The following is an 11897-nucleotide window of genomic DNA, read 5'->3' as shown; positions in this document are numbered from 1 at the left end:
TGTTCCGGTGTTGGAGCTGTTGTACACCCAAACTGCTATAATGGCAATTTTGAAGACACCAAAAATGCAAAATCAGGCCTTCAAGTTGAGAGAGAATGTTCTTTACTATGGAGGTAAACACTACTGGGAGGCAAGTGACAGTAATGGCTGAATCTTGTTATAGATGGAAATACCCTAAACTAGTCTAAGATACTAAGGTTGCATTATCTCAATTGCAGAGTCAAATGCAGTGCAAAGAGAAAATCAGAGTTACCTGTATGTATAATAAAGCTGGTTGTGCCTCCAGTTTGGCTGCCAGTATAATTTCTGTGGTTGGGATTTCAACTGGCTACCTACATAGCCACCTTGCAAATGAGTTTAATTTGTGTGTATTGCAGGAATTTCACTCTTTCAAGTCCTGAGACACAAAAACAGGATGTCTTAGGTAATAAACAACATAGTTGTTTTTTGTTTGTTTGTTTGTTTTTCTCTATGGAATGAAGAAATGGAGTCTTTAATACAATGCAGGTTAACTCTTCTAACTCCCATCAATTGTTTTTGGAAAGAGATTAAAATGACAAGGGCAAGAGAGGAGGAAATTAAAATAAACTGGAGTAAGAGACCCAGAAAACCTGTTTCAGAGAACAGATACTACAAGGCAGGAGACCTTTTCTCTAAGGAGGGCAAGAATTTCAGAAGCCATTGATAACAGTAGTTGGAAGAGTATACTGAAGATTTTTTTTCTCTATACTTGTGACAGGAAAAGAAAGAAAGGCAAAGTGAGCTTCCCTGACTCCTCCCACTAACTCTGCTCAAGTCTAAGCAGAAAGCATCACCACTAGAGACTCAAAGCACTGCAACATTTTACTCCAGTTTACATTAAAAAACTTTTTCATTCTTTGCGAAAACAGGAGGAAGTCCCATGCAACTCAACAGCTTATCAATAAGAATGTCTACAGTGGGTATTGGTCTGTTAATCTGGGCCCCCAAAAAGTATTTTTTTATTGTCAAATAGGCAGTCCAGGGAAGAAATTTCAGATTCTTGAATTAAATATATTGTAGTAAATGTGACCCTTGGGTAAAAAAACATAAAGAGCTAGAGGATGACTAGGTGACCTCCAGTTTTCTTAATATACATGCTCCTCTCCAGACTTTCTGAAATCAGTCTTTCCCTTTGATTGTCCTGCAGCTTTCACACACCACTTCAGAACCAGCTGTGGAGTAGCTGCAGTTTTCTCCCCAAATTTGCCATCAAAAAGGCATTTAATTATGCACATTGCTTAATAACACTGCACAATTTTGTTATAACAAACATTAACTTCATCTGCAACCTTCATACTTCTTGACTTTTTTCAGCCTCTTCTCACAGATAACTAGCGGTAGGACTAGAGGGAATGGCCTCAAGTTGCAGTTGTGTCTGAAAACACTGATGTGGTTTTGTAAGCGTCACCTCTTGTATTATTTTCTTTTATAAGAAGCACCAGTTAAAACAATCAGATTCCAGAGGTAAAAGCTGGAAATAGGACCTTTTAAAGGGATTGCTTGCTTTCACAAATGAGTTTACAGTTTCTCAAAAAATTAATTTATCATGCCGTGGTGCTCTAATCCCTGCAAGAGATGCTTTCTATTCGCTTTTTGGAAGTATTTTGAAGGTGTTTTGACTTGGATTTGAGGTGTTTAACAACAGCCATCAACAGGACCCACTGCAGCCAGTACCAGTCCTTTGGTATTTGGTACACTGCACTGACTTTTGCTCCTATCCCCACCGACTTCTTCAGAACCTGAGTTGGTTTGTTCTTGCTACACAAGGAACTAACAATTCATATGCTAGGGCCAATGCTAGGGCTGTTACATGGCCAATAACTGCCGTGCAACAGCAAAAGAAAATACCCAGAAGCATAAAATACTGGATAAAGAACAAGAGAGAAGAGTTCTGTTGTGTGACCTGAATACTTTTCATAGCTGCACTGTGCCTCAGTAAAATAGTGATAAGTACCAGTCTGAGCTGGCAGCTTTTCTTGCATACCACTGCCCTCCACTCTGTGCAAGGAGAAACACAATTCTGAGTTATCGCTCTACTGCTGATGAGCAATGCCTTTTCACTATAGTTCTGACATTGGTATCAGAAGAAAGTATTGTGATACAGCAAAGTATTTGGGTAAAGCCCTTTGGAAGGACTGTTTCCACACTTTGCAAAGAGACAAAGAGTAGAGCAGAGCCTGAATAGGCAGCCGTGCTGCTGCAGAGCCAGGCTGGTGTTGTAGAAGTGCTGCTAATCTTTGTGAACATTGGGCATGATTTGGTCAATAATGCACTCAGCATTGCAGTACTACCCTGGCATCCACAGATATGGATCCATTTTATAGATGCACAGTGAAATGGCAGGTAAAGAGGTGATAGTGATGGATTTCTTCCCGTGCAGAGACGTAGTCTAGCACAGATCCAAGTGCTGCTGCTATATGGGGTCCTGCTGAGATGAGCAGGCACTCAGGGCCATGTCCACTGGCACGGCTGGGAATCACTCCAACCAATGAATGTACCAAAGCAAAATAGGTTTGGGACTAACTCTACACAGATAATAAATGAAACTTCTCACCTATTTTGACACTTGAATATGAAAAATATGTAAAATAGTATGTGTCTTTTTCCATTAATATGAAAAAATGAAACAGCTAATTTGAAGAAAAGTAAATGAATCACATTGTGTCAAGGGATTCAGGAATGTCACAGTTCTTCACCTGATCACTGGTCAGCGATTGTTTATCACAGAATCAATCATTAAGGTTAGAAAAGACCTTCAAGATCATCTGGTCCAACCATCACCAATGTGTACTGGGTCTGGCTGGGATGGAGTTAACTTTCCCTGCTGTAGCCCATACATCCACTAAGCCATGTCCCCAGGCACCACTGTCCAACCTTTTCTTGAACACCCCCAAGGACGGTGAATCCGCCACCTCCCTGGGCCACCTGACCCAACGCCTGACTGCTCTAAGAAATGTCTCCTCATTTCCAACCTGAACCTCCCCTGGCACAACTTGAGGCCATTCCCTCTAGTCCTCTCACTAGTTACCTGTGAGAAGAGGCCGACCCCCAGCTCCCCACACCTTCCTTTCAGGTAGTTGCAGAGAGCAATGAGGTCTCCCCTGAGCCTCTTCCCCAGACCAAAGAACCCCAGTGCCCTCAGCCGCTCCTCACAGGACTTGTGTTCCAGGCAGCAGCACCCTGAGACCAGAGAGGACCGCACCACCTGCATTTTTTTTTTAATATTTATTTTTCCAGTTTCTGCCACCCCACGACGCCCCGCTCCCCTGCAAGCTCGCTCCGACCCCGTCCCTCCCCGGCTCCCCGTTCCCCGCCCCTGCGCCGAGCAGCCCGCCCGGCCTGCGGCCCGGCCCCGCCGCCACGTGACGGGCGGAGGGCGGCGAGGCAACATGGCCGCGGCGGGGTAAGCTCCGCTCCGCTCCTCGGCGGCGGTACCGGTGCCGTGCCCCGAGCGCCCGCCCGCCCCGCCTGTGGTGGCCCGGCCCTGCCGGGGCGAGGGCGGCGGGGAGGAGCCGCGGGGGGGCCCCTGGGGGTCGGGGGTGGCGGCGGGATGGTGGTGGCGGCGGCTCTGGGCGGCTCGCGGTGCAGCCTGTCGCCTGTCGCGACAGCCCTGGGGTGACAGCAGCCCGTGTGTCGCGGCAGAGCTGTCGGGGGGGCCGCGGGTCGCGGCGCTGCCTGGTCCGTGCCGGCTGCAGTCACAGAGCCTCCCTGCCCCGTCTGTTGGGAGGTGATGCAGGCGGGCAGGCACAGGCTGGTAGCACCAGGGCTCAGTTCTTTTTTACGGCTGAACTCCGCCGTTTTTCCAGTGATTTGAGAGTTTGTGACAGGTCCCAGCGCAAACGTTCCGTGCCAGGTCCAGCTGATAGCAAAGCTACACCACAAGGGAGGGAGTGGATAGGACATGGGACGGGACAGCGACTTAAAAGTGCTGAGGTAGTTACAAGAAGTGCTTAGCTGGCAGTGAGGGACACAGCCAGTTTGCGCCATGAGGGCAGCATTGCTTTCACTGTTTCCCTTGCATAGCGCTGCTGTTAGTGTAGGCCTCTTGATGTGCTGTAGAAAAAGCATCAAAAATTGGCTAGAGCTTAAGATGATGGTGATGATTCTGTCTGTTGCTCAAAACAAATAAATAAGGCCCAGCTAACAGATAACTTCTGGAAGAATAGTTTCAGGGGTTTCTTAGCTTTATTAAAATCTGGATCCTGTCGTCATGGCCTCAGTAGAACAGCATGACAGACCAGGAATTTTCTTCTGAAAACCAGAGGTGCAAAAGGCTAACTCAGAAACAGAAATAAAATGGAATTCCTGGTTGTTGCATCCATTAGATGGATCATACCATAACAAAATATCTCTCTGAAAACATAAAACTTATGAAATAAACCTTGAAAATGAAAGTTTCCATGCAAAAGAAAAATATCCTTTAAAGAATCAGATGCAGTTGAATGTTCTTAGCTACACTTTACTTTGAGTATGGTAAAATAAAAAGAGTTATTCTGTGGGCTTAGGCCTAAGTGATCATAAAAATGGTATGTGACAGGCAACAGGGAAACTGCCAGCTGCTGTGGGAGGTCTTTCCAGACTGAGTAATGGCTGAGTTCTGGTACCAGACTTGTAAAATGAGGAAGCTGAACTTCAAGTGTCCTGTCCTGGTCTTGCAAGTAGCCATTTCTAACACTGACTATTGCTTATTTGCGGAAGTTTGCATAGGTTCAAAGACAGGTGTGCCACAAAGCAGTGCTTACTTTAAATGCCCTTCATTACAAATTATCATATATATAGTTCTGCATTACAGTTCTGAGTTCAGTTTGTGGCTGTAGGAACCAGGCTCCCTGTGCTAATAGAAGAATCAGACCTCGAAGGAGCAGCCAGGGTATCGTACCTAAGTTCTGTTATTTGTATGTCTTGTGTGATGTAAAGTGGGTGACTTATCAGAGATCACAGACCAAAACTGAACGCTTCTAACTGATTCTTGAGAAGGAACTTTGTGATAGTAGTTTTAGGTGGCAAATTCAGAGAGCTTTGTGTTGATCCAATTGCATGTGTATTTCCAGGGTTGATACATGCGAGGCAGTCATATACGTGCAGCCACCCAACTTACTATATGTGGCATTGCAATGAGTTATATTTAAAACTGAAGTGCTCAATAATAATCATGGCTGTACTGCATAGGCACATGTGGTTGGGTTGGAAGAAATGGTTGGGTTGGAAGAAATATCGAGAAAAAAAAAAGACCAGGCTGGTAGTAACCTACTTACCTGTCGTGTATGTCTTGCCGATAGAGCAATGGTCACAACAGAGCGGTTACACAGCCAGTCCCATGTTTGATGACATAGACTGTGATCTTGAGTAGTAAGAGAGTTCTCTTTCTAAATTGCTGCTGGCAATAGAAGAGCACGCGTGTAGCTGTGCTCTTTTTCTTTAGCCTTAAACACCTGTGTAGGTGCTAGTCTCTGACTGTCTGCATAAATTGTGGAAAGCAGTGCTCGGGCCACACGTACATAATGAGCCAACCTCTGCAGGCAGAGCAAAGCAGCACCTTTGGGTGTGTTGCTGTGGTGTTACTCCATCCCTGTTTGGTGAGGTTGCCATTGGTTTGGTGTCCAGGTGTTTGCAGAAAGGAAGATGTGGAAGAAGCAAATGTCTTAGCCTGTTCTTCCTGAAAACCAGGTGCTTTTCTCCGCAGATTCTCAGTTGTGAAAGTAGACCTGCTGCATAGCAAGTCTGTACAATCCAAGGCATTAATTCACTTATGAGCAGAGAACTCCAGCTGCTAAGCAGTATTTGCAAGGATGTTCAGCCCAGCCCTCCTGTGTCCTTCAAACCTTGCTGTGGGATCTGGCACATGCAGCTATTGTGATTGTTACTGCAACCTTAAATTAGAGACCAAGGCCGTCCATGCCTGTGACAAAACCGTGCAAATCTAAAACAACTGTATACGATCAAATGATTAATGTTGTGGCATCAAACTCAACCAGGGAGAGGAGGTTCAGGTATATACATACAAGGAAAGCCCATTTTTTGCCATTGGGTTAGCTAAAATGCGCAAAAAAGCGATAATTTTACATCATAAAGCATTTTAGCTTGAGTGTTAAGATCACACTAAAAGATAGATTTGAAGCGGTTCATGGAGACTACCAGTAAGAATTCCTGCCTGACATCATTATTTCTCCTTTAGTCTCATTTTGGTTGTCAAAGGTTTTAAGTGCAATAAAAGTGCAATAAATGCAATAAAAGCATTAACAGTAAACTTATCAGAGATGAAAATGCGTGTTTGTAGCAGTGTCGTATCAGCTCTGGGTTGTAGGCGTAGGCCTAGCAGAGGAGGGAGGTCAGAGCCTGTTTTTTTCCAGAGCAAAAACAACTGTGAAGACAGTAAAATGTCTTTTGTTCTGTCCTCTGAAGCAAAACATAAAAAAGATTGTGCTATGACCTCTGCCCTTTTTTTGGTTTTGTTTTCTTATTAGCAGATAGAAAGATCTGAGAGTAACCTCTGGCATAAGGGTATCAGATTATGTTCTCTCATTCCTTTTATACTTTCAATAAGATGTGCATCTGATTTCCAGTCCCCTGCATGGAGATACTCCAGGGGGTGATCTTGCTTGGATAACAGTTTTCAACATCTTCTGCAGTGCCAAGTTGCTGAGCTTTGCACCTGAAAAGTCTTGCGCTTAATTTGTTTAAGGTTTGCTATTTGATTTTAAATTTTCAGTAGTTTTTGCTAGGATTGTTTGAACTCACTTCATTCTTCTGAGAGGCCAGGGTATTCCAAAATGAAACCTTATGCTGTGCTTCCATGCTATGCTAATGTGCCTCAATAGGTAGTCTGCAGCCCGTGTAATTATCACCTGCCATGTTGCTGGGTTATCAGGTGTGTGGGGGAAGTAATAAAAATAAATACATTTGGGTTTTGTGCACCATCAGCTGAACTCCTAGGCAGACAGTTTGAAAATTGGATTAGTAAGTGCAATCTTTCACCTTCTAAAATGACTTACACTGTTATATAAAGTAGTTATAAACAAGTAAAATAAAATATTTTATTAGCTCTTTTATGCTGTGTCTGCAGTATGAAATTATAAGGTTTACATTTCTGATGCTGATAAAGCCTTTCAGGAGATTATTTCATGCAGCTATAAATCAAAGGTTACTTTTCCAATTGCCTCTGAAAACTATATAGTAATTAAGGTGTGGAGCTCTGCATCTCTAAGGTTAAGTCCGGTCTGTCATTTTAGCATACTAACAGTTTAATTGTAGCTTTCTATCATCTCATCCAGAAGCATTATCTGATAAAAAAATGACTGTCCAGCCATTCAGAAGAATGTCTTCAATAAACTGAGAGAAGCAGAGATCGAGGGGCAAATTGGACTTAAAGCATAGGTTTTATTGATAAAATAGCGTTCATCTGTAATACTAAAGCTCCAAAGTACAACTCTGTTATGTTAAACATGAAGGAAGGGAAAAAAAAAGGAATACTCTTAAATTTTCCTCCATGTCCAATTAAAAAAAAACATCCTGCCCCAAGCCGTAGGCTGCTCCTATAGTTAAGCTCCGAAACTTGCAAGTGTGGACCTATAACAAATGTGAATGAATCAGCAATATATTTTTGTAATATTTTAAACACCTTAGTTACTTAATAAATCTTTAGTTTTAAAAGCAAGCTGTCTACCTTTAAACTGCGTTCTCCAGACAGCCTCTGTTGGGTACAATCTTAGAGGAACTTTGTAGGCTCTGGGCCGTGTTGTGCTGCTCGAGCGAGGTAGCACTGTATGGCAGGAGGTCGCTGATACCTGGGGCACGCTCCTGTTGGCTGTATGTATGAGCTCACTCGCTCACTGAAGCTGCTTCTGTGCATGCCAGAGTAAAGCGTATGTACAGATGCAACACATTCACAGATACTGCGCGAGTGTGGGGAACTCGCCCCACGCCTGCTGACTGCCATCTTCTCTCTGTGCTCCCTGTGTCAGCTACTCCAGCGCTTGCTTCCCAGAGGGCCTCGATGAAGTTTTGCCAGACAGTGTAGCCTTTCACTTCTGTTTTCAGTAATGCAGAGCTCACTTTCTTCCCTCTTCTTTTGCCTTTGTTCAGCAGAATTAGGCTGTCGCTGCTGTCTGCGTCTGCTTTTCATGTTACTTTACATAGAGAAAGGTGATGTGGTGTGCTGTGGGCCATAGCTCCAGACAGTTGTATCCCCTGTTGCCATCTTTTTCCTTTGGTATTTGTGTGAGCAATGTCTAATTGTAGCCAGAGAGCACTGATTGTATGCAGCATCTCTTCCCCTGGAGTGATGAGTGTCTTGTTTGTTGAGTTGCATTAAACTTACTTTTTTTTCTACTAAAGTAACAAACACAGTGTGTCTGAATTGTGCCAACCACTGTCTGTCATCCATTAACTGTCAATTAAAAAAAAATCTCTTCTAGACCTTCTTTTTGGCTGGGGAATGAGACCTTGAAAGTGCCTGTAGCACTCTTTGCCTTGAACAGAAGACGGCTGTGTGATCGCCTGAGACAGAATAAGGATGTCCAGAAGAACTCAATTGTTCTGCTGCAGGGCGGAGAAGAAACCCAGAGATATTGCACTGATACTGGTATTGTGTTTCGCCAGGTAAGGGTTGAATCAGAGCTTCAAAACAAATTAAGTAATCGCCTCTAACTGCATGAATTTTTAGACCATTTTTAATTATTCTTCCCTTATCTCAGATGTGTGTGTTGCTTTGCTTCATTGAAATAAATTGATTTCTTTGTTACATTGCCTTTTCAGCTCTGGTTACTCTTATTCTCTCAGGGCTTGTGGGCTCATGTGGCTTGAAGGGCCTAAACCAGTTCTTACCAATTGTTTAACAACAACATTTAACAAAATGAACATCATCATTTAACATAATATTAAAGGCAGCAACTGAAGGTGTCTTATTTTTTTCAGTCTTGTTTGTCACCAAAAAAAACCTTCTTTCTGTAATGAAACATGTTACAATGACCTAAACCAAATTAATTCATAGAAAAGTGTATTTAAAGTATATTCACTATTCTATAGGTAGAATTCACATACCAGGTAAAATTCCACATACCAGGATGTATCTCAGAATTTACAACGTCTTCTCGGGTTAGACACTTCCTTAAATACTCACATGTTCTCCTGTTGCAGAGAGGAGTTAATGACTTGTTAATGTCATGATGAACACATTCTTAGTACAGATTCATTTTGTTTTATGAATTTATTGAGCAGTTGTGTGTTTTGAAGAACCAAAAACAATAAATTCCTGTCTACATAGTGTGCATCTTGATGTAGTTACTGGTCTGCTTTTAGAGATGCATGTTTCAGGGTATCAGATTATACGCCTGTCCTTACCAATATTCATCTTTGTATTGTTTGGCATTTTGTTATTTGCATGTTTGTTTTTAAAATAACTCTTGGCTAAGAGCTGTTGAAGCTTCCTTTTTCTCTGCGGGAGATTGAGTCTTCACTTCAGGACCAACCCAATGAATCTGCACTCTGCTTTTGCCTTGTCCCATGTGACATGATTATTTCTTCCTGATACTACATTCCTTAATTCTAGACTGGAAGAATGTGTATTATTATGCTGAGTTTATTTCTTGCTGCTGTTTATTTCTTATAGTAGCTTATTAATCTCTGGTTATTTCCAGTTGCCAGCAGAAAAATTTATTAAAAGCTAACACTAATCAGTCTGAAAAGCTTTAAACCTAAACCACTTCTTTTACTTCCAGAAGCAAAATAGATCTCTTTCAGTATGTAGTGTAGTGTATTTTTAGAGTTGGTAGAAATGAGGGTTTACTTTTAAGAATATATTTTGTCTTAACCTAGGAATCTTACTTTCACTGGACTTTTGGAGTAACTGAAGCAGGCTGCTTTGGAGCAGTAGATGTTGATACTGGAAGATCCATGATTTTTGTTCCACAACTCCCTGAAAGTTATGCAGTTTGGATGGGAAAGTAAGACATATCTTTTAACTGTGTTAAGATGTATCTGGGTATTTAATGCAATTGTCTGAAGAGCTGAAATGTTATCTGATTTTAATCAGACGCCTCCAAATCATTTGGTGTGAACTGTAGTGATACGTCTATGCAGTGATACAAAATGTGATCAATTGGTATTGATCAGGTGACATCAAATGATCCACCACCATTCTCTGAGAATACGTGTCCAATTGAAACCCATGAATCTCCTTGTGTCCATGAAAGGAAGCTGAACAATAAAGAAAAGTAGAAGTCTTCTGTTAAAGCAGAACAAGCTATTTAGTAAAGTAGACTTTTTCAAGCTGCTTTACCACATTGCAGCCTTCTCGGTTAATGAGACTTTTTGAGTGGGAGGAGGTAGTTTAGCTTTTGATATTTTGATTTTTTTATTTTTCTTTAATGAACCATCTGACTGGGGAATGTGATTTTAATTCTATTCTGTGAGTATGCCATAAACATCTCTTTTTCTATCCACATAGGTAGTAAATACTGCTCAGTGCTATAGTAGTGAAGGGATTAATTTATTTATGTGCACATTTCCTTTCTCAGTCTTAACAGTGTTTATACTGTTTAACAAGCTGTAAATTTTTTTTGGTGTCTACATGGTCTCAGAATATTGGATTACTTCTAATTTAATATTTTAAGCCCAGGTTGCTTAGTTTCTAATTGAAGCTATCACTTATATTTTAATGCTAATTTTGGGAAAAGGAAAACAATTGCAACCAATCCCATATGCTGAACTGTTAGACCATATGGTAGGGCATGGCTGCTGCCTTCTCAGAGCGTTTATATGAATATCACTCCCTTAGACCTGCCTTGGAACTTAAATTGTTTGTGATCACTTTAAAATGCAAATACTGCTCTCTGAAATACTTCAGCTGAGTGCTGCACCTGTATGGGAGGGTAGCTGCTGTTTAACTCCCACATGTCCTGTAAACTCTGTTCCCTAGTGGAGGTTGTTCGCATTTACGGACGAAGCTTTTTCCTACTCCTAGGTTCTTTTCTGCTAGTTCAATCATCTGTTTTATACCCACACAGATCATACCTAATCTGGAAAGTCTTTATAATATTACTGAAATTCCACTGCGTCATTTTATATTTTTAAACAAAATGGTGTTGTTTATATATGGTAGCCTTTTTGATTTGTTGTGCAACACTTGTTATGGGTTCATTTACAGAATTACAGTTTTGGGTAAAAATGGTTTATTGCCATTGTGACTTTTCTTGTGGAATATAATGAAGCAATTGCCTTTATTGCAGCGTCTTTGTTTTCTAAATTCTCCTCCTTATCCTTCCTGCATCTCTCTGTTTTGATCTTGTTTTCTTTTCAGTCAGCCATGGCCACGTACTTCTGCGTGTCAGAAGGACGGATGAATACCTCTTTTGTGAGGCAGCAGCAGTTCTGCTTCATAAGTTAGTTGGCAGGGGGTACTGCACACAGCTAGGGATTGTGTTCCTTCCCAGAAGAGTCAATTTTAAGTCAAAAGTAGCACTGAAAGAAAAGCAATTTACCTTCCATCCTCGCTTTACCCACTATAGTTTGCCTTGGAAGTGCATTTTTCTGTGCATGTGGAAGCTTCGATCTGCCCATTGAAGAAACATTCCTTTGACACTGATGAAGCACAGATCTATGCAATCCCTTGTATGATATTTGCAAGGTTGGTATTTTAGTGAGGTCTGTAGCTGGTCTTCTAGTTCATAGTACAACATGAGGTTGATTTGTCTGCAATTTATATTGCCCTCTATTTAAGACAGATGTGGGAATCTGCTACTTGAGTTAGTCAGAAATACACAGATTCTATTAAAATAAGTGCAGAAGGCTCTTTGCTCCTACTGTATTACTAAAAGTCTTGTGTGATGTTGTGGTGTGCTTCCACTTTTGAAGGACATAGCTTTGGGCTCCATCAAAGA

General features: G+C 41.8%; 1 protein-coding gene across 2 annotated transcripts in view; it reads left to right on the top strand.

Moving 5' to 3' along the window:
• The first annotated feature begins 336 nt into the window (after window positions 1-336).
• PEPD (peptidase D) overlaps window positions 337-11897 on the top strand; it is a 135158-nt gene continuing 123597 nt past the window's right edge. The window contains exons 1-4 of one of the 2 annotated variants that reach the window (XM_035337176.1): window positions 337-424; window positions 3259-3424; window positions 8436-8619; window positions 9835-9962. In XM_035337176.1, the coding sequence (XP_035193067.1) occupies window positions 352-424; window positions 3259-3424; window positions 8436-8619; window positions 9835-9962 (551 nt within the window). In that variant the 5' untranslated portion in view covers window positions 337-351. The remainder of the gene's footprint in view (window positions 425-3258; window positions 3425-8435; window positions 8620-9834; window positions 9963-11897) is intronic. The other variant, XM_035337177.1, reaches the window with a different exon arrangement.

The sequence above is a fragment of the Oxyura jamaicensis genome, chromosome 11 (genome assembly GCF_011077185.1).
Source record: "Oxyura jamaicensis isolate SHBP4307 breed ruddy duck chromosome 11, BPBGC_Ojam_1.0, whole genome shotgun sequence".
NCBI classification, from domain to species: domain Eukaryota; kingdom Metazoa; phylum Chordata; class Aves; order Anseriformes; family Anatidae; genus Oxyura; species Oxyura jamaicensis.
Note: the sequence above shows the minus strand (reverse complement) of the source record. Positions and strands in the feature narration are given on the sequence as shown.